This window comes from Pezoporus occidentalis, unplaced genomic scaffold (genome assembly GCF_034315485.1).
Source record: "Pezoporus occidentalis ecotype Australia unplaced genomic scaffold, CSIRO_AGI_Poc_V1 ctg105, whole genome shotgun sequence".
Classification (NCBI taxonomy): domain Eukaryota; kingdom Metazoa; phylum Chordata; class Aves; order Psittaciformes; family Psittacidae; genus Pezoporus; species Pezoporus occidentalis.
Window position 1 is genome coordinate 665,857 of NW_026912832.1, and position 21,596 is coordinate 687,452.

The 21,596-nt window shown below is 38.4% G+C and overlaps 1 protein-coding gene across 1 annotated transcript in view; it reads right to left on the reverse strand.

The window, feature by feature from the left end:
• Nucleotides 1-3,099: 3,099 nt before the first annotated feature.
• Nucleotides 3,100-21,596, reverse strand: part of IRS2 (insulin receptor substrate 2) — a 28,135-nt gene continuing 9,638 nt past the window's right edge. Inside the window, exon 2 of the mRNA XM_062619245.1 lies at nucleotides 3,100-4,362. Coding sequence (XP_062475229.1) covers nucleotides 4,358-4,362 — 5 coding nt within the window. The 3' untranslated portion in view covers nucleotides 3,100-4,357. The remainder of the gene's footprint in view (nucleotides 4,363-21,596) is intronic.

Consider the following 21,596-nt stretch of genomic DNA (forward strand, 5'->3'; position numbering starts at 1 on the left):
TTAACACTTATGGATGCATTTTTATGATAGTGTTTATTACTCATTTTAAACAGAGGAGCAAAAAGAAGATGCAAACAGACCCTGTAAAGAAATACCGATGACCAGGTAGGCTTTGCAAAAACATGTGGCAGCCCTAAGCTCAACACATGACACTGTGTTGCCTAATAATATGGAAAAAATTATGAGGTCATAGCTCATATGAAGCAATGTTCTGTGTCACATGCATCCCACAGGCAATAGTTTCCCCATCCTTAGCTTAAACATTGTAAAACATGTTTGGTCTGATAAAAAGATTGGACACACCATAATAATAAATAAAAATTTAAAAAGAAACCCAAACCAAACCAAACCAACAAACAAGCAAAAAGAAACCAAACCAATAAATAAACAAACAAAAAACAAAACAAAACCAAAAACAAAAAAAAAAACAAAACCCAAGTATCTATATTTTCAAAAGTATTCTGTCCCTCTTACTTCAGCACGCCTTTGCTTCTAAGCACCAGGGCAGAGGTAAGTGCTCAAGGTAACTTCATTCCATGCTAGGATGACACAGACCTGTACCAACCCTTCCCAGAACCCTGTACCACAAAAAGAAAACCAAGATTCCCAAGGAGGTTGAAAGCCATGGACTGCTTTGAGGTTCTTGAGCAGTCACTGAACAAGGACATTGAGCACCACTCTCACGTCAGTGCAAATTGCTCTGTTTGGAAGCAGCCTACATCACACCAACCTGTGCTGTGGGTGGGCTGGGTATCCAAAGGTTTTCCTTTATGCTTTGATTATCAGAAATTAAACCCACCAAAGAATCTGACATTGAATTTCCAGATGTCTTACCATTCGCCTTCTGTGGTATCATAATGTACCACCCACATACCCTGTTGACAGTAGGAGGAGATACTCTGTATGTCTCCAGAGCTATTTCAAAGACTAAAGCAATTGCTTTTCCTCTTCAAGGATGTAAGCACCCTAAGATCCACAAGGTATCATTTTGCTTCCCCTAGCTCAGCCTGCAGCTAAGACAGTGAGCATGGTGAGAGAAGGAACTGAGTGTTCTCTCTTGAGCAGCATATACATTGTCTGCAGTTTACGTCTGCACTCTGTGGCTTATATGGACGCTGCATCAGCGACAGGATGATCCTACGGCAGCAACAGACATAATTGCTCTTTTCCACACAAGTTCCTTTCAGAGAAAGGACCTAATCTTGCAACAATGAGCCAGGTTTTGTCCAAGACAAAGTTGCATGAGTACAGTCCTTCAGCCATCCCCCAAACATAAGGAAACCATGAAAGTACCAGCGCACTTAGTGGTAGATATAGCCAGATGAAGCAAGACCCTTGAATGGGCATCCAAGTGTTTTTATGAACCTGCTGTTGCTGTCCCCTTCCCCTCATCATTGTAATTCCTGTCATGAACAAGTCAGGGACACTCACACAGGTCATTTACCTGGGTACAAGGAACATTGAAAAAGAGTCATTTATACATGCATAAGGGACATTCCTACTGACCAGGAGCAGGTCAGGCTATGGTGACCCTGTAGTGTCTATGACTGCACCCTAGAGGTCCTGCATGCAAGCCAGCAGATGAAGATACCTAAGCAGAGCATTAGGCTCCCATTCACCTTCTACCAGTGTGACTATACAGCGTGTATAGACCTAGTCTGTTCCCACAAAATAGGCTGCTATAGCCTATAAATAGGACTCCTATGGTCTTCTACCCATTTTTAAAACTGGAATTAAAAATTAAGACCAAATTCTGCTCCTAGTTATTTCCTGAAATATACAGACCTTGCCTTTATAATACTGATTTTTTATTATTAAATAAGATTTAAACTTATTTCATGACTTTTCATGTGTTACAAATGTTGAAAGCAGGTTAAGTATTTGCAGAGCAGTAAGATCTGTTCAGAGAAAGTGTGTTTCTGTTTAGAAGAGAATAAACTGATTTTATGTAAACAACCAGAAGAAAACACCCTACCCCTAGAGAAAAGAGGCACAGAAATACTTTATTCCTTTCATAAATAATGTATTTTATTGCATATGGCTATTAAGGAGAGCATCCATGATCAATACAGACTAAATACAATACACTACTCTAGTTCCATTTATTCTGGTCTCCAGCAGCATCACATTTATCCTTATATACAGCGTGTACATTGGAAGACACAGCAAGATAAGTTAAGTCTCTTGTCATATCACAATAGCAAGAAATATATTTAACATCTTGATATCCAGAAACAATACGTACCCAAAAAAAAAACACTGCTTAATAACTGTTAAGGTTATATAGCAAAAAAATATTTTCAATTTAAGGTAAGTCAGGCAAAATGTACAAAGACCCGATATACATTGTGAAGTTTTAGCAAACATAACATTTATACATTTTGGTTCCATTCTGTAAACTAAATTAAGAATGTAAGTATTGCATATGCCTTTGTGAAAGATACAGGATAGAGAAGAATTGACTATATTGTCAAGTTTTTGTTTTGAAGTTGCTGTATGCATTTTAGCCATTTGTTTTAGTGGCATGATTTCTTAGTTGGTACAGAGGGCTACTTCAAAATAGAAGTTCAGAACACTGAACTCAGCAGGTACCACACTCAGTGCTATGGGGGAAATGAGACAGAAAATGCCAAAGGTGTTTGAGTATTTTTGTAGTTCCAGACTTGAACAAGCAGCATTTTAGAGGGTCTTAGAACCATTTATAGTATCATTATTAAAAAAAGAAAATAAATTCAAACAGATCAGATAATTAAATTGATTTTAGATCTAATATTGTATAAGCCTATGCATTGCTGTGATTTAAGACCCCAAAAATTACACTGAAAAATAAAGTATGTCATGGGGTAGGGAAGAAATTAGTTTACATTCATCTTTGTCTTGTAATACAATCCTCAGTTCTAAAAATTCAGCATGTAAGCAGGAAGACCGCACTGCTATTCATTATACTTGTTAGACATTTCTTCCTCAGAAATAAAAATGCATTGTTAATAGTGAAGTACAAGTTCCACCTAGCACAATGATTTAAAGCAAAAAAGTCTCACCCAATCATAACTTAGTAATACTTACATGTCTATCACAGCAGGCACTGGGGAAGTACCCTTAACATGTATACAAACAAATTTATCAAAGGAGAAACAAGGTGGCATGACATTCTGCTAGTCTGGTGCAACAGTTGTATGTGACATTTGTGACAGTAGCTGCCACATCACTTGGATTTTCAAGGTAGCCTTGAAAAGAACTCAGGACAAGTGACTGCAGTGGTTCTTCTTCCCTGTAATAATAACACCTGCAGCTACAATGGTGCTTTCCTTTAAAAGGCAAATATCAGGACTTTCTAAATGGCAAGATAATACCGTGTTAATATTAGCGCTTGAATCCGCCCGATACCCATTGTCATCCCTGCATTCCTAGCATGCTTATGTGGATTTTTGGTTACAAGAAACGCAGCTAAGAACAGGGTTAGCTGACAAAAGTGAGCTTGTAAATAGGAGTAAAGGCTTTTGCAATCTGAAGTACCTACATAAACACCTACATAGAGAGGATTAAACAAGGTACAGAGAGATACCCCCAATACAGTTGGATGTTTTTAATTTACGTTGCTTCAGTTATACATTTTATATTTTTTTTAACTACTCTGAATCCTCTGTCCAAGTCCCATCCACAGAGTTTCATCCCATTTTAAACTTTTCAGTGCCCTGGTTAGGCTTTGTCTGATGAGTAAACCCTGCGGCTAGTGATTCACAACCCATCAGCAGCAGCTGTACGCGTTGCAAGTTCAGTAAGGCTGATGACCATTCTTGAGAGACTCAGCATAGAGATAAAGGAGATCCTGTTGTACACCAACACTGTAAATCCGGCTTTACTTTGAACTGAGGTAGTACTGTGGTAGGCTTGAAATTATGCCAGTAAATACCAGATCTTACTGCTTCAGCAGGTGTTACAGAATCCCCTAATATGCTGAAGAATAAATACAGTTTATCTTTGCAGAAAAAAGAAATGAAGGCATTGGCTGTTAGTTAAAGAGGCTGGCAGAAAAGTTCCTATGAGCTAAAGAGCATCTCCAACTTCTGTCGCAACAGCAGCAAAATGATACCGTAGATGCCATGGACAGGTAATAAGTTAAGCCCGTTGCTCTCCCTTCCTCCCAGGTTTGTTGCACAGTTTAGCCCACAACAGTTAAGCAACTGTCCGGACCAAAAATAACAACAATGAAAAGTAAACGTTAAGCAGCTTCAGTTACAAAAACCAAACCAAAACAAAAAAAAACCAAGACAAACAAACAAAAAGGTATATGCTGAGCAGCTTCTTTGAATGTTGTACTCTGTTGTTTGAGGTCATGGTGAGAAAACTAACTCCTTCATTCTGAAAAGAAAAATGAAAGAAAGTCAATAAAAGCTGAAAAAAAAAAAACCAACATATTTACAACTTAGAAACACCAAAAACACCATAGGGAGACTATTTAGAATGGGTTTCATAGGGGAGGGTGGGAGAAGCTATGCAATAACTGTTTTTATATTGGTATACATAATAAGATATTGCAAAAGCGTACTCCCCAATCCAACACCACCTCCTTTTTTTGGAACTTTTTGGCTGTGGCTCTTCAGATCAGCAAACCATGAGAGACACAACTGGTTAGAAAACACAACATCACCACCACCACCCCCCAGTTCAAGTTGTGACCATCACTGTTTTCAACTGTGGAAAAAAAGAGGGGTTGCAGAAAGTAGGCACAAAATCAACTGGTTTTTTAGTCAGCTGTCTATGCCCAGACCTTAAAACTAAGACTATATGGTCTAAAAACCTATAAGCAAAGTACAGAAGGAAACATCTCTAACTGACTTATGTGATTTACTGAATAACTTTTATTTCAGAAGTAAAAAAGTGAGCAGGTGTGCAAATGGGAGGAATCTTCTCCGGATTACTGAAGACAAAGCTGTTTTAAATAGTCAAGGTGATTACAAAGTAACCCACCCTAATTTAAAGAACACCGCAGACTCTTTCCATGATTTTTTACTGCAAAGTATTAATGGATAGTATGTGCCACCACCATAAAGGGACATTATTATATTGAGGAAGTCACAACACTGTCATTAAAAAAAAATTATCAAAATTTTCTCAGCATGTTGCTTATGGTGTAGATGTTTCCTGTTTGATATACTATTTGGAAAGAGCTGTTCACAAACGGTAGTGAACAGAACACTGTGACTGTACATTTTATATGACAAAACACTGACACCTCATTTCAAAAGGTTCCAACTAAGTGGTAAATTCCAATACGACATCAGGCTGGTACATTACATTCACATTATGTGCTATTCCCAACGTGTAATTCATGTAATAGTTTATAGAAATATTTTTTGTTGTATGTTGTTGTCCTCAAGTTTACAAATTAGACGAAGATTATGGTTGAAGATGTACTACACACGTTTTCCTAAAAATCGAAGTTATTTGAAACATTATGGGAACTAACAGTTACTTAGTAAAGTCTATAAAGTACATAACCCATTTATTTTGAATGTACTGATACAATTACTCAGTATTCTTGTGTATTTTTAGTATCTTTGGGACCATAAAACCAAAATATATCATATATATAAAACCTGGATGTCAAAGTAAGCATAGTGCTTATGTGTGCATGTTTCAACCCATGTAAGCCTCTGATAAACCAATACAAAGGCTTTTCCTTCAAGTCTACACAAAAACAAAGGTTGACGTATCTTGGCATATAGTTGAAAATTGTTAAATTGCCACTGAATCTCTCAGAGTTATGGTATACTTAAGGAATTAGTCCTGCTGGAATCAACTGGAGCCACTACATGGTCAGATAATTAGGATATTACTTAGAATTTTATTTCATGACACAGCTTGAGATGAATTAATAGCTTGCCAAAAGGAGACCAAAAGGACAGCATCTCATTGCCCCCACTCATTGCCATTTATTTGCTGCCACTTTTCTGATCAGACGCCAAGTCAAATCTACCCATTAATCTTCAGAAAATGATCTTTCATTGTTTGGGCTGGGGGGTGTTTCAGATTAAAAACCTGAACTGGCTTACAATGCAATCAAGGGAGCCTCAAAACTGACATAACCATCCAGTAAGGCTGTGCGCAAGAACATTTGGCAAAACGGACGCCCAGCAAAAGCAGCAGAGACCTCTCATTTGAGGAAGAGCTAGCTAACAAATCACTTTGTTTCAACTTTTGTTCAGGGAAGCAGTATAAATGTATCATATAGGCAAACGAGTGTTAAAAGACACGCGCTGGCTCTGCGTTACTGCTTTCCTTCTCCAAATGGATACCAACCTGACAACTAAATTTAGGTTCTCAGAAGTGGCCACATGATAGTGAAAGCTAAATAAAGTTAAAAAAACAAAAACAAAACCAAAACCCAAACATATTTCAGAAGGGAATCAGAGGAAGATGTTTTTGTACACGCAAAGACAAACAAGCACGTTTCCAGAAGTATGTCAGCCTAGGGCAGTCATCAGTGAGGATTATTAGCAACTGAGTAAACCTGCCATTGTTCTTACAGCACAACAGGTACTTTCCAGGCAGAATTAAACTGGAGCAAGTGAAGTGGCCGATGCTTCAAAGGACTTCTAAACTTGGTTCACAGGGTTTTCTACTTGACAATGGGACTGTGGGCACAAACCTAAGTGCCTGTGATGCAATAAACACATCATCCAGTGAGTCTCTAATGCTAACCTAGAAGTCAAAACCCAAAACACAGTTTTCAATAATGAAACATTTTCTCCTGACTTCAATAAACTCTGGATCAGGTTTTGAATAAGCTTTGAATCAAGAAAGTAAAAGTAACTACTGCTACCACTTGATCCACATAATATCAATGACAGCTTCAGAGGAAGCCTACTTGCCAGAAATAAACCGCAAACTCCACGTTAAAGTGAAAAATTAAAAAAAAACCCAAAACAACCCCAAACAACAACAACCAACCAAAAAAAACCAAAAAACAACAACAACAAAAACCCAAACAAACAAAACAAACCCCAAAACCCCAAACAAACCAAAACCTAAACAAACAAGAAATCAATACTGCTGTTTATTTTTGCTTCAGTGATTAGTATCTTTTACTTATTTCAAGTCTCAGGTCAACATTCCACTTACACAACAAGTCACACTACCAATACATTGTCTTTACCCAGGAACTAAACAAAATTCCTACAGGATATGAATATATTCTTTGATAACCTCATTGTCCATGGGCACACACAAATCAAAATACAAAGTCCAGCACTGTGACAATACTCAAGTTTCCTTTTGGTTTTGAGCTTTATCAAGAAAAGCATCCATGATCATTACTGAGTTTCCAAAACTACCTGAAGTCATCTGATTCCACCAGTGCTTCTTGGGGAACACATAAACACACACACAAATTGCTACGAAACTACCAAATACTCAAAGACTTGTTAAACATTCTGTGAAGAGAATACGATGGTTAGTCAATTAAAGAAGATGAAGTCTGCATATTAATTTTCAAAGTCAGCAAGCAATGAATAAAAATTTTCTTAATTCCTAAAAATAATTCTCATCTGCTAACAAGCGCACAGATAGTACATGACAAAACACATCGCTGGCTATTCATAACCAGCAAATTTATTCCACTGGTAGCGTGACTGCCAGAGCGGATCAGGCACTGGATGCAGAATCCCCAGCTCTGCCACAGGCTTCTGCCCTGACTCCAGGAAAATCACTCAGAAGTTTTGTCCCTTTGTTTCCCCTCCCCATGCTGCCTGCCAAATTGACTAAGGCTCTGATCCCACTAACTTTTCCTGGAAGAGAAATCCTATTGACACAACTGAATCTGGAGGTTAACAACATGTACATCCGTGGGCATAATGACAGGCCATTAGGTGGCACAGCCCAAGGAACCGAATTCCACCTATAGGGAGAAGTAACTGCCTCCTGCCACCTCCCTCGGGAAGAGATGCAGGGTCCTGGATGAGGCAGCTGGCTGGGCAAAGACAAACGTCCCCCCATCAGAAAGATACACTGCCTTCCCTACCCTCCAGCTCTGTGCATCGTACCTGGCACCCTGCAGGAGATGGGCTTACAGGTACCTGCCCAGGTTGTAGCCCTGCACCACAGCAGCACCTTCCCTATGCCTAGAGCAGTTGGTATCAGCAAACAAGCAGAGCAGGGAGGCAAGCAGCAGGGGCAGAAGGTGAGGAGGGATAGCATGGGTCCCATGGTGATAAACCCATGCCAACCTGGCATCAACAGCAACAGAAGATGGTCTGAACTGCAATCTCTGAGGGCTTCTTTACAGGAGGGATTGTAGGATGCACACATGCATATTATAAGGTCATAAAATTGGCCAAGCACTCCAATGCAAATGCAGCGTGCCTGCTCCCTGGCATGCTACTGGGGATGTGTACAGTAGGAGCCAAATCTTGACCTGGCTCTGACTCTCATTAAGCAATTTAATGAATACTATACTTAATATCAAGCACATAGGTAACCCTGCTAAAGACAGCAGAACTCATGTGCTGAGCAATGGCTCTCCACAGGTTAATTCCAGGGAAACTGAGCCCTGCACAGCAGGACTGCTCATACCAAATAAAGCTGAGCTTGACCATCATCACAGGAAAAGGTTTCAATCAACTTAAGCATTCACCTTACCAACACTTCACGGGAAAACATAGTGTGCTCTAACAGTTTACAAAGGCTATGAATAATATTCATCCAAAGTAAATGATTCCACATTTGATGGGAAAAACAAATTAAACTGTGAAATGAAAAAGACATGTTGTTATTATATTTTTAAACAAGTCATGGTTGATCATAATTGGAGACATGCTGCCCCAAGTAACGAAGCTCTTCTGGTATGTTCTTCCACTAAGAAACAGTACACAATGTTATTTAAATATGTCTCTGGTGGCTTATGAATTTAGGAAAGCAAGCACCAGGTCAACATAGATTCTTCATGACTGATACTAAAAATAATAAAAATCACTGAATGTCTTGAAAGTAGTAAAATAGGGATTTTGTGGGCACAGTTCTCTATATTAAAATGAGCTTGATAGTACTTTAACCTCTTGTGTCAAATAGTTAAAAAATCCTAACCTCTTGAATTGCATTAAGATAACCGTGTGGAAAGATACTATCTTCTACTGTGGGAAACACACCACTAGATTATCTGGAAAAAGATGGTACATGACAGCACCTGAAAGTACTTTTTCTTTTTTTTGTCCTAGCATACTCATGAGAGTCTAAAATGTTCATCTGATGGCACAGACAAATCTCCACAATTTGTAATGAGTGTCAACTTCTATCCATAGGTACTGAAAAATCAAAGTAATCTGTACTTGATACTATATATTTACACAACTAACACTTCTTTTACCTGCAACACTTATACTAGAGTTTAAGCAGATGAGTCTACAGTAGAAGTACAGATGACTAGGAGGGCTATGCTTAGTTGATTTCAAAATTTGATGTAATTTGTGTTTCATATCACTTTGTCAAGCTTCTTAAGATTTTGTAGTATGAATAACTAAACATTTAAAACGTAATTAGGTGGAAAATAAAGGATCTAATTTACTAATGTCATTATAATGAATTTTAGCTAAAGTGCCAGTCCAGAAATACATTTCCCATATCAATTATAATAAAAATAGGCACTTCAAATTTAAAATTAAGAAACCAGACATGCTCATTTTTCCAGGATTAATTTAATACAATTGGCATTATATCTTTTAATTTCAGAGCTACAGCCACTGTCTACTATTAAACAAGTTTGCAAAGATGTGATTTAATCCCATGATTAGGGATAAAATAAATTAGACAAAAAAACCCTCAGTACAGTAATATCTGAAATTTGTTCACTTATCCTCTCCTTTGCAAATTTGGTATACAACCATTCAAAAACATTAAAAGCAATTAAACAAAACCAAGCTGTTTTCCAAGAGCGAACAAAATACTAGAAAAAAAAAAATGTTCAGGCCTTTTGGTCTTCCACTGGGAGTTTGTAAGAGGAACAGAAATGCACAAGCAGAAGCAGATGTGGAAAGTATATAGAAAATTTGCGACTGAAAAGCTTAGTCTGTGGCAGCCAGCCAGAGAGCCACTCAACAGTTCGCATGCACAGGATTTAACCACTGTGGAACATGAAGTCACGTTCTTATCATGCAACTGGAATTGCCTCCCACCTTATACCCATCACACCATTTCTTTATGAGTGCAGATTCAAAACCCAACACTGCAAACGTGGCCTCTATTAGGCAGCTGGCTTCATTTTTACACCTCCTTCCACCACATGACCAAGAGAAGCAGCTCTTCCCAGGAGGAGACTGACAGCAATACCCAAACTCCAGCAACATTACTTTGCATACAAAGTGAGGCTGGAAGTTGCTTAAGAGACAATATTTTCACAAAACAACATGCTCACCTTAGAAGTGATGAAGGGCAAGGGAGGAAGGGATTGGTGACTAATACACTGAATGATCTACCAACCTCATCTTCAGAGACACAACAAAAACAACTGAATTAGCTTGTCTGCCCCTGCAGCATAAACGAGGCAATACTCAGCTAACTTCTGCCACCCCCAGTGTGTATCTCTGCATCTCTGTCCTACTCACCCTATGAGGAGCTAGTCATTCTAGCTCCTTATAGTCAAGGAGAAGAAACAGGCACTTCTAAGCAACATTTTTTCTGCTCTATTTCATGTTAAGCTAAGATAAATAAGTTATGAAATTCAGTCTTACAAGTTCACAAGTTATGAAAGATCACCAAGTCTCTGAAGTGCAACTTGGTATTCATTTTAGAAGCAGAGACCAAATCCTTTCACACACCTTTAGAGCTGATTTAAAGTTTGCTGAACTGGGATGTCACAGGCATATCTGTCCCTCTTCTAATATGTATCAATAATCATTAACAAAGGCAACAAGGTCTGACAAGGAAGAAGAGCTCATATAACTGCACACTGAAAAGCCATCAGTGCTGGTGGACTCATTTCAGGAAGGTAATGGTGGGGGGAGTATAATCATTCTTCTGGTTAGCTCCACATGCGAGAACCTGGCTGCCATTCTAGGTAACAGTGGCCAATACCAAAGTCCAATGGCTTTTTCTGAGCCACTAGGTTACCTCCATCCACATGCCTGAACATGCAGTGTTAAAGTGCTCTCAAAGAGCTTAAAAGCATTTGCTCTCTCTCACTGGGGAGAAAAAGCAATTTCTTCCAGTGATTAAATTGAAGAATTATTCATATTAAAAATTTAAATATTCATGGGAACAGGGATAAGGACTCATGTAAGCTGTGGGAAGTCATGTCCATTCTCCCTTTCCATTACAGTGGATATCTAATTATTCCATGAAAACAGCTTCAGCAAGAACAAAAGAACTCTACCAAAGAATATATGGCTAAGACACACTAGGGATGGGGAGGGGGGAAAGGGAATTGAGACTTTTTTTCAGCCAGGCAATGCTGGTCAGTCTTGTGCGAGTGCTCTAGCCATGTAAATATTGTGAGCAGGGGAACAGAAGCACTTCATCCAGGCTTTCTTTGAAAGACTGATCCCTGCCTCCGTCATTGCCAAAAGGGCTTAGGCGCCTAATATCAAAACAGGTTTCAGATTTACAGTCTTTATGGAGACGGGAGCATTCCTCTGTCTTAGAGGAAGACATTTATCCTCCAGAAATGTCTTAAAACACAAGGTTCTCGTCAACTTTCACAGTCAGCTACCTGCCTGTTCTGCAAACTGACTTTCAGACTGCTCACCAAGAACACTGAAACACCCCGGCATTGCATACATTCACTTTTGCATCTAACCTGGCATCTAAGCCCACTGAATGGTCACACACAAAGCTTAGGCTGCCCGTTACAGCTTTTGGACTTTCAAGTTAGGAGATCTGTCCAGAGATGCTTCTTCTCACAGAAAAATACACGGGGAGTGAAGGGACAGAAAAGAAAGCCTGGACAGGCTAAGAGGAACAATCTGGCATGCACAGGAGGGCAACCTTTTCCCTGCTGCTTTCCCTTGTTGTCACACCCCCACTTAAAACTCTAAGCATCTGACAGTAAGGTAGAAAAAGATTTTTAAAGGATGATTTTCAATTTCTGTCAATGCTTTTCTAGCAATCTTTTGTATTTGCACCATTGTGTGCTAACCGTGAATCAGTTACAGAGGGAAAGATAAAGCTAGGTAAGAAGTTGCAAACTTCACGTATTGTGATAAAAAGACATCACAATCCTCTTAACCTCCCCCAAACCATTTAGTGAAATGAGCAATACAGCAAAAAATGGTGGCACTGAAGCAGGCTAAAGTCTCTAATACAGTTTCCTCTGTGGGTCAAAGAAGTAGAGATGCTTCCCTAAACTCTCATCTAGTTTCTAATGAATTACCTATTAAGGACCTCCTGCACTTCACCTCCCTTCAACTACAGGCTGTAAGAAGAATTATTTCCTTCTGCTTGTTCTGAACCTGCCACATGTTAGTTTAACGCTCACAACAAAGCTGAAGTCTTACTTCCCATGTACAGTTAAGGTTCAGTCCATATATCATCAGATGCGGTCCTTTCTTTATATAGTGAGACACACAGCAACAGGAACTGCAATTCCTCCATAGGGATATTTCTTATCTACAACCCAAAAGCACAATGGAAAGGCTCAAAAACAGAGTGCCCAAGCATTTCTATGCAACCCTGCAAAACTGGGATGAAAAGCCCTGCACAGCTGGCCAGCAGTTCCTGCAGGATTCTTGGAAGAAGCAAAACTATGCTGTGTGTTACCTGAAAACATTTATAACACTTTGATGGGACATCAGTTGCACTAAATTTCAGTTTAGAAAACAGCACTTATTTAATTTTTTTTCAGCAGTGATACCGGCAGTACAAAGTTTTACCTTCCCCTAGGAGAATAAAAAATAAAACATTATTAAAACATGAAGGATACTATGTTGTCAGAGTACAGTGTGCTTTCACAGCACTTTTCTCAGAACTTCAGAGATTTTAGGAAAAAAGACCAAAAAATTACTATCATTTATATGCAATATTGCTAACTCCAGAGCAGGATGCACTTTCTTCTGTAATTACAAGAGCTCTCAGTAAATATTTACACAGAGCTGTACTCTACTGTTTCACCAGTTCTGTTTTTCCTTCCTCTCCCAAGTACTCTCCTCACACAGGTGTTTTTGGTTTGTTTTATGGCTCCCGTGATTTGTTGCCAATAAATATGTTTATAAGCAACCAATGACAATTTCCTTGAAAAGGCTCACTAGTACCTCATATACATGTTACTTATAGCAATATATCTGACCAAACAACTATGTAACTGACACCCTCACATCTTTCTGAAAGTCAATAATGTTACCCGGACTATTTCTATAAAACAGATGAAAAACCATCTTTGTCACTTGTAAGCTCTAGTCTCGTGATGTGCAGCAGAGAATTCCCCTAGACTTTAGGGATGTTTTCCAATACATAAAGACCTATGTGTATTTTTCTCCTATTGCCAGTAACCCAGCTCTTTAAAGCTGCTTAGGACACCTCCAATGAGTGTGATAAGCACTTCAGGGCATTGCATTAAGGAACTGTAACCTCCTGTGGGATACTGTGCAGTAGGTGAGGCTTTATAAAGCAAAGATGCTGCTCAGGAAGGATGTTCTGCAAAGAATGGAGAAGGAAAGATTGCAGACAACATGCATGAAGAAATACTTTGCAAAATACCAGTATTTGCCTAAGCCATCTTTGCCCAGTGCATCTGTGCCTTTAAAGCCCAAGTTTGCTTCCAAATGCTAAGGCCCTGATTCTGTTGCATATTTCACATATTGTGATTGACCAGGAAATACATTGAAAAGCATTCAGCCAACAGCGCAGCAGCTGCATAGCTAGAGAATACACAAATCCCTTTTAATTTCACATTTACTGAACAAGTACAATATCTCACCAACTAACTAGAGTACAGTCCAGGTCAGGCAGGAATACTTAGCTATGTCAGCTGATCCACACATGACTATCAGTCCCACTTCAAGTCCTTCTGCTTACAATAGACTCCACACAAAGTTTGATCTCACAAGCCACACACCTCTGAAAATCAGATGTTTTATTTATGCCAAGCGTACAGGCTTCCTCTATAGCCAGGGAAGGCAGGTTTGCACCAGTCTCAAAGTCTGACTTTAACCCATCTCTTCAATACTTAAAAGACACCTGTATCCTTCCAGTGACTACTTATAGAAGCCAGATTTTTAAGAGGGCTGTTTCAGTAGGCTACTAACAAGGTGCAAATGAGATGTCTACAGACTGGGATAAACCTCTCAGTTCTACATAACATGCAAGAACATTGGCTAGATGAAAAAAAAAACACCACATGTGGGAACCTAAACCAGGAAAATGGAGCCTTAGAACACACTGACAACACTTGAGTTGATATTTGCAACACAAAAGGCATTAAGCAGCTTCACTCAGAACATCTACATTAAGGTCCCCTAAGATTTTGAAGTCTTGTGGTCAACCTGCAGCCTCAGATGAAGATATTTCTGCCTTTTAATTATACTCTTGTGTCCATCAGACCAAAGTAGGAGCCCAGCACAGATGAATTCCACAAAACAAGGATAAATAGCCTACTCTGGAATATACTCCCTTGGCTTGGAAACAATCCCATCCCATCTATGCTAAACAATCCTACCAAAACTTTTCTGTAGCAATCACAGGATGCCTATTTGTGAGAAAGAAAAACCAACCAACCAATCTGAGGCACTAATAAAAGGCATAACTACTTTGACTGTGTCTTTCACTTTGATGCCTCAGGCTAAGTGTCATATTAAAAAAAAAAAAAAAAGAGAAATGTCAAGTAAAAAAAAAATAAAAGAATCTGAATTCAACCTATGAGACAAGAGACCACAAATACGCTTTCCTATACAGCAAGAACAAGACTAGGGCAATTACTTAACCATTGCCATAAAATGCATCCAAAATAAACCCAGTATGAACAGGCTGTAAATGTTCCTCCCCATTACAGCTTTCCAAATTATAGTCCATGGACTATTTAATACTGTATCAGAGGTCCCTATATCCAGTAGCTATTTTTAATTAAAGTACATTAAAAAAATTAATTGAAGTAATTCATTATTACTATTCCAGAAAGATATTATGTGGTCACAAATGGCCCAAAATGGGACCTAAGACAATCCGTGAAAAAAGAGAAATGGTTGCAAGAGTCCTTATTAGTATCTCACAGCTGCTATGAAAAATCTTGGAAACCTCTGTCAAATTTATATGTACACATTACAAAAGCAGAAGTTTAAGAAAGGTGCCACCAAATATACCAGGAGAAATACACATACTAGGAGAAAAACCTCCAGTACCGTCTGATCCAGTGAAGAAACAGAATTGTAGACTTAAAGGACAAATAGTAATGTTACTCACTCAGACAGTTACAGTCAAAGTCCCACTATGCTACATCCTGTACTAATATGGGTAGCATTTATTTCCACTGTTTTTCCTAAACTAAAACACGAAATTTGGACAAGTGTTTCCTGCTGCTGAATTTACTGACAACTACCAAATATAATTCTTTTTAGCACAGTGCTATTTTTAACTGATCAAATACAATTTATTTCCTTCTTCCAGGTAAGAATCAGCTTTGTCTGTAGCTGATGCCATAACAAGTTAATATATTTTGAGACATACCAAAGCATGAAATGTTTCTTTGGCTACAGAAGCAAAATTAAGATCTTGCTCAGGTTCACATACATAAACACAAACCCACAGTTGCACTAATGAGTAAGATAAAGCCATTTCACAGTCCAATAAAACAACAGGTTTACATGACAAAAAAAAAAATAAAAGATAGCAAATTAGAAATTTAACATACAGTTTCAATGAAAAACTTGTCTACTGTTTTGCCATCTTCAGCAGAAGTTAATAGAAGTTTGCCTCCAGAGTGGAATGGAGAAGAGTTGGCTGCTCAGGCAGCCCTTTATGGGAATGTATGGGAAAATACCTCAAGACGACAAGCTAAAAATCAGTGCCTGATAAATGGCTGGTGTCTAAAACAAACTAATAGGAAATACTAAGAACGTCTTCAGGGTTAAGATACCTTACTAAGGACAAGATGTATACACTTCATTCCACTCAAGGTAGAGTCTCTACAGTGGAGAGTCTAAAGTTGTCTCCTACGCATCAATACCCAAGAGTTCACCATTTCCAAGGTACATGTTCTGAAGTACCAGGCACCTTTTTTGTGGGTTTTGATTTGGGTTTGTTTGGTTTTGTTTTTTTTTTTGTGTGGGTTTGGGGGTGGTTTTGTTTTTTTTTTTGGGGGGGGAAGTGGGGAGATTAAGGGGGGGGGGTTGGATTTTTATTATTTTTTTATTTGTTTACAAAGAATAACAACCAAAACCACAAATAGACAAACAAAAATATCCTGACCCAAACTTCAGCATTCTGCTTCTCCTATACTTAGGGTAAGAAAACAGAGTAATCTGTGCTATAATGACATGGAAATTATTAGTAAAAAATCAATGCAATTGTATTCTTCAGCAAAGTAAAATTAAGTAGAATACAAGCTTGAGTCTTTATGAGCAAAATTATCATGTAAATAACTCTCAATATATATACATTTTTTTAAAAACGGTACAATTGAAATGTTATCAACTTGTAGAAGCGACAACAGCCAATCTATGAGTAAAAAGGAAATGGAAAACATCCACCAAGGAGTGAGAGGAACAGAAAATGCTGCAATATTTTCTCTTAATATGACAACATAGCATCCTCATGGCCAGTACGGCAAATTAGAGCTTGCCATGTTTGTGACTGATGAAGCAAACTCGAGACTTGGGGAATAATTTCAGACTTGCAGAAGATTCTCTGAATGACCTCTTACAAGCCCATCAAACATCAGTGTGGGACCTAAACATCCTACATAGCTCAGTCAGCACAGGCCAGCTCCCTCTGCATTCAGGCACACCAGTTTGGATGTGCTCACTCAAGCTTCAAGATCTAAGTCTACTGTTCTCACTTTCTAGCATAGTCAAGTATATACCTATGAAAATAAAGTACATCAATTTATTTATTTGGGGCCAAATTCTAGTTCATTAGTTCAAATCAATAACAGAAGTCCAGCTATTTCTCTATCAAATTCTTTTTAATAAGAGATGGACTATCTCATGTTACCATACATTGCACAGCTTTCAGGTCACTGTTACTTGAACATTCATACTAAAAGAAGAAAAAAAAAAAGAAAAAAAAAAAGAGTGAGGACCTAGACCAGAAGTCACAGTGCTGAAATACAGCTGTGCATTTGTATCTGGAAATCATCCTATTGGCTAATATTCAACACTACCAATTTATTTATTTAGAACCCATGCAATCTACTATTTATTTAAAAATATACCAGATATGGGGAAAGTTAAAAGCCTGTCTTGATAGGATTTTCATTTGACATTTAGATATTGAAATAGAACAGTGTAGTAAGTTACCTTTCTTAGATATCCAAAATGCAGTATTATCTTAGCGTTCACTGATACATGTTAGAATCTCTCACTGGTACCTGTGAGAGTAACTGCCACACTGTTGAGATTATGAAGTCTTATGTGCTAACCATTTTAAGTTTATGGTCAATTCTCTCAAGTATTCTGTACCTATGCATCATATATCTATATCTATCTATATATTTATTCCTAACGCTCCACCACACAGTCATTTCTCTGTAACTATGGTTAAAGTCATGAGCACCGATTCTGTAAAATCAGAGGGAATTATGTACCCTTGCATGAAGTTATATAAGCTTGATCCCAAAGCCAAACAAAAATGTTGAAAGCTTTATGCTAGATCAAAACTAATTTGCTGTAAATAATTGTAATATAGTGACTTTTCATAGTTCACAAAAAACTTTAATATTAATCATCATCATAAATCTTTATCACTTTTGTGTACGAGATTGTTACAAAAGTATAGCTTTTTTTTTGTCATTAAAAAAACATAGTTATATTTCATTAATTTTGGCAGAAGTAATTGCTCAGGACTGGAACCTGTTACAAAAGATGCAAGCCACCCTCCTTTAAACTTTTCTAAATGTTTACTTCATAAAAACAAATGATATAGACTGGATATAAGGAGGAAATTCTTTCCTGTTAGGGTGGTGAGGCACTGGAATAGGTTGCCCAGGGATGTTGTGAATGCTCCATCCCTGACAGCGTTCAAGACCAGGTTGGACGAAGCCTGGGGTGACATGGTTTAGTGGGAGGTGTCCCTGCCCGTGGCAGGGGGGTTGGAACTTGATGATCTTAAGGTCCTTTCCAACCCTAATTATTCTATGATTCTATATTACAACACAACCCAGTGCAACTGCCTTACAGGACGGCTGTGCCTTCACTTTCCAGATCCAAACCTCATAATTCCTTTGTAAGAAGTCTTTTCTTGGTATCAGTGAAAATTTTGGTTAGACACGTCACCTGACATTTGGTCTCCCTTCTTTTAAGGCCAACTAAAGCCACTCACTGGAGTTTTTGAGAAACTGGTAAAAAGACTAGAGAATAAACTCACACCATAACTTCTAAATAACTCAAGCACTGGAGAGACCACGGTAGTAGAAGCAATAAACTTGGTGATTTAAAGGGGTTTTGAATTCACTAAAAAACTGATGAAGTTGGCATCCACTTGTAAATTCTATTCTTACTTCTTTTAAATAATGCTAAAATGTAACATTACCAGTTATTGCAAATAACTTCCTATAGCCTCAATTAACTCCATCAGTGAAGGCAGACTAAGCCTGCGTAGTTGCTGGTCTTTTGTTCTAGGGCAACTATTCAACACCACCATTTCCTACGTAAGAGTTAAGCCTAACTCTTCCTCCCAAAAGAATGTCAGATGCCTTGCTCAATCAATCTTCTGACTTATGGTGAGCAAAAGTCTAGATCCAAAGGGGGAAAAATAAAAAAAAAGGAAATATTCCAAAGTCTCATTCCATACATTACCTTGCCAATGCTATGCAACTTAATGAGGGGTTAAACTGAATATTAGGACTGTCCTAAGCACTGTTTTAAAATTATATATTGCTCCTGTTGGGAGCACACAGCACAAGAGGCAAATCTAAAACTGCTTAGATCTTATTTCATTGACATGATTTTCCCACTGTCACTGGAATAATTTATTGATTTGTCTTTGACTGAACAGAAGCAAAGTCCTCTGCCTTAAATCATACTTACAGTGTTGTTCTTAGTCTACTGTAAAGTACCTATGGAACAGACTTGGAAATTGAGACCCAATGGTAACGTAAAATGTTAAGTTTCATACTTTACGCTTGTCATCACAGCATGTGTGAAACAAATTTTACTAAAGCACCACTTGAAAAAGCTTGGAAAATTATCCACTGTGCTCTATTGTTTCTAAGAAACTTCTGCTGTTTCTGGTATCAGCAAGTTTGCTATTTTGGCATCACACTAAAGCCCCAGTGGCTTCATTTCTGACCCCTTCAAACAAAAACAGGCTGCTCAACAATGTCTAATCCGTGCGTCATGTAATCCTGCTTAATACTCTACAAACTCTGGGTAATATTCGGGTAGTTTTTAAATTTAGCAAAGAACATCCTGGCCTACTTCAAAGATACCCTCACCTTGGGTAGTGTCCCCTAGAAACATCACCCACACTCTTTTCAAGGAAGAAAACCAAACACACAAGCTTATAAGGGAAACGTACAACAGATAAAATAAGAGATCCTGGTCTAATGACATAATAAAAACATATAATATCAGAAATCAAATTATTGAAATGGGAATGCATTATCCAAGTACCAAACACACCACTCAAACAATTAAAGAGACATTCTGACTTTCTAACACTGCTTAGGCCCCATTTGCCAGAACAGGACAGAGCCCTGCACAAGTACATCCGACCCCCTCCTTCCGACAAGGGCAGACTGCTGCAAAGGACTGTGGCAGGGCCAGCTAAATCACACAAGCCTTCCTCCTCCCATTGACACAGAGCTATTAATATAAAGTCAGCTATCGCTCTGCCAGAGAAACAGAAAATCCCTTCTTTGAGACATCATTCACCTTCTGCGGCATCATTACCTTAAAAGTGGCTCACATTGCAAACACTACCAAAGAGGTCTAAATTAAATTCCATTATAGTTCTCCATTATACTGTCCTGACTGTCCTTCCTAAGGTCTCTCAGACCCTCGCTGAAGGACAAATATGTTCCTATTTTGTTTAGGCTGTCAGGCAGACAGTCTCCAATCATTAGCCTCTTGTCAACAGTAGTGCTGGGGTAGATTACTAGTGCGCAGTGCTTGTAATGGCAGGTGCATGGCCCTGGGGCTGCCATCTGCCAGGAAGGAAGTGTTCTCCTCTAGGATGCTGAGGAGATTGACAAATAATGTAAACAAAACACTGAATCACTCCTGATCTATGGAATCAAGCTACTGCATTACTTTTCTGCAATCTAGATGTTACTATCACAGGTGGGGGCTTAGACTTGAAGCTAGGGTTGAATTCTTTTTCTCTTAATTATTCCTGTGACTGATTTACTGAGATAAAAAACACGCTCTAAAATAACTTCCATTTAACTCAAGCATGCAAATCTGGATTTGAAAAAAACAAACAAAAACACAGCCTAGTATCAAAGATGTTTGTTTTGGAAAGCATTTCCCTACTGCTAACTTGCAACATACCTCTTTCAAGCATGTACTGCCCTTCACTGCCCACAAGAAGTGAATCTTTTTAATTGCTATTTTATTTACATCTATACGTAATTTCGGGTCATAATCACTGACAATAAATTCAGAACATCTGTTTTGGAAAAAAAAATAAATTGTGAAAGTAAGAAAACCTGGATAGTAACAGAACTCCACATATTTAGCCCTTTAAATCTATTTCCACAAGGATTTCTCATGATCAGATTGAACATCTTTCCTAAACATTGCTGGTTTAGTGGCCAGTTTTTCACCCCAGCTACCAAGCAACAGCACAATGCCATGCAAATGTGCATGCACATACAAGACTAGTCGCTGTGATCACACCTGTTCTTCAGGGAAATTATACATTACTGTCTAACTGGCAACACAGAGATTACACACTATTGCTGTCTTTCAGTGAGCTTCAAATGTTACTTACTAAATGTGCTAGCACTTCAACACTCCATGAAGTGTATTTTTCAGGTGAGCCTCTGTAAAGACATAAGCAATCTTTACATTGATTTATCCACGCTTTGGATCAGGCACGTAATAACTAAGCCTTAAAAACTTGTTTTAAATACAAACTCTTACAAACTAAGGGATGCATCCTACCTAAATTCGTGTGGAAACTGCAAATACAATCTAAATCAGTAATCCTGGTTTCCACTGTAGCAGACAGAGATGCAGGGAGGAAATTCATGCTACTTTGTAACTTGCATTTGAAAGATGTGGGAACATCTTTCTCTTGCTGGCTCTGCATACTGCTGCTGGTTCTCCAGAGCACCCGGTGGACTGACTAACCCCAAATGTCCACATGCTGGACAGCTAAATGCAGTTGAGACAAACACAAGTGTAAAAAAAAACAAAAAAACACACCCCCCCCAAAAAAAAAGCCACAAACAAAACAACTCACAACCAAACCCCCCTGAAAAAAAAAAAAAAAAAACAACAAACACAAAACCAGCA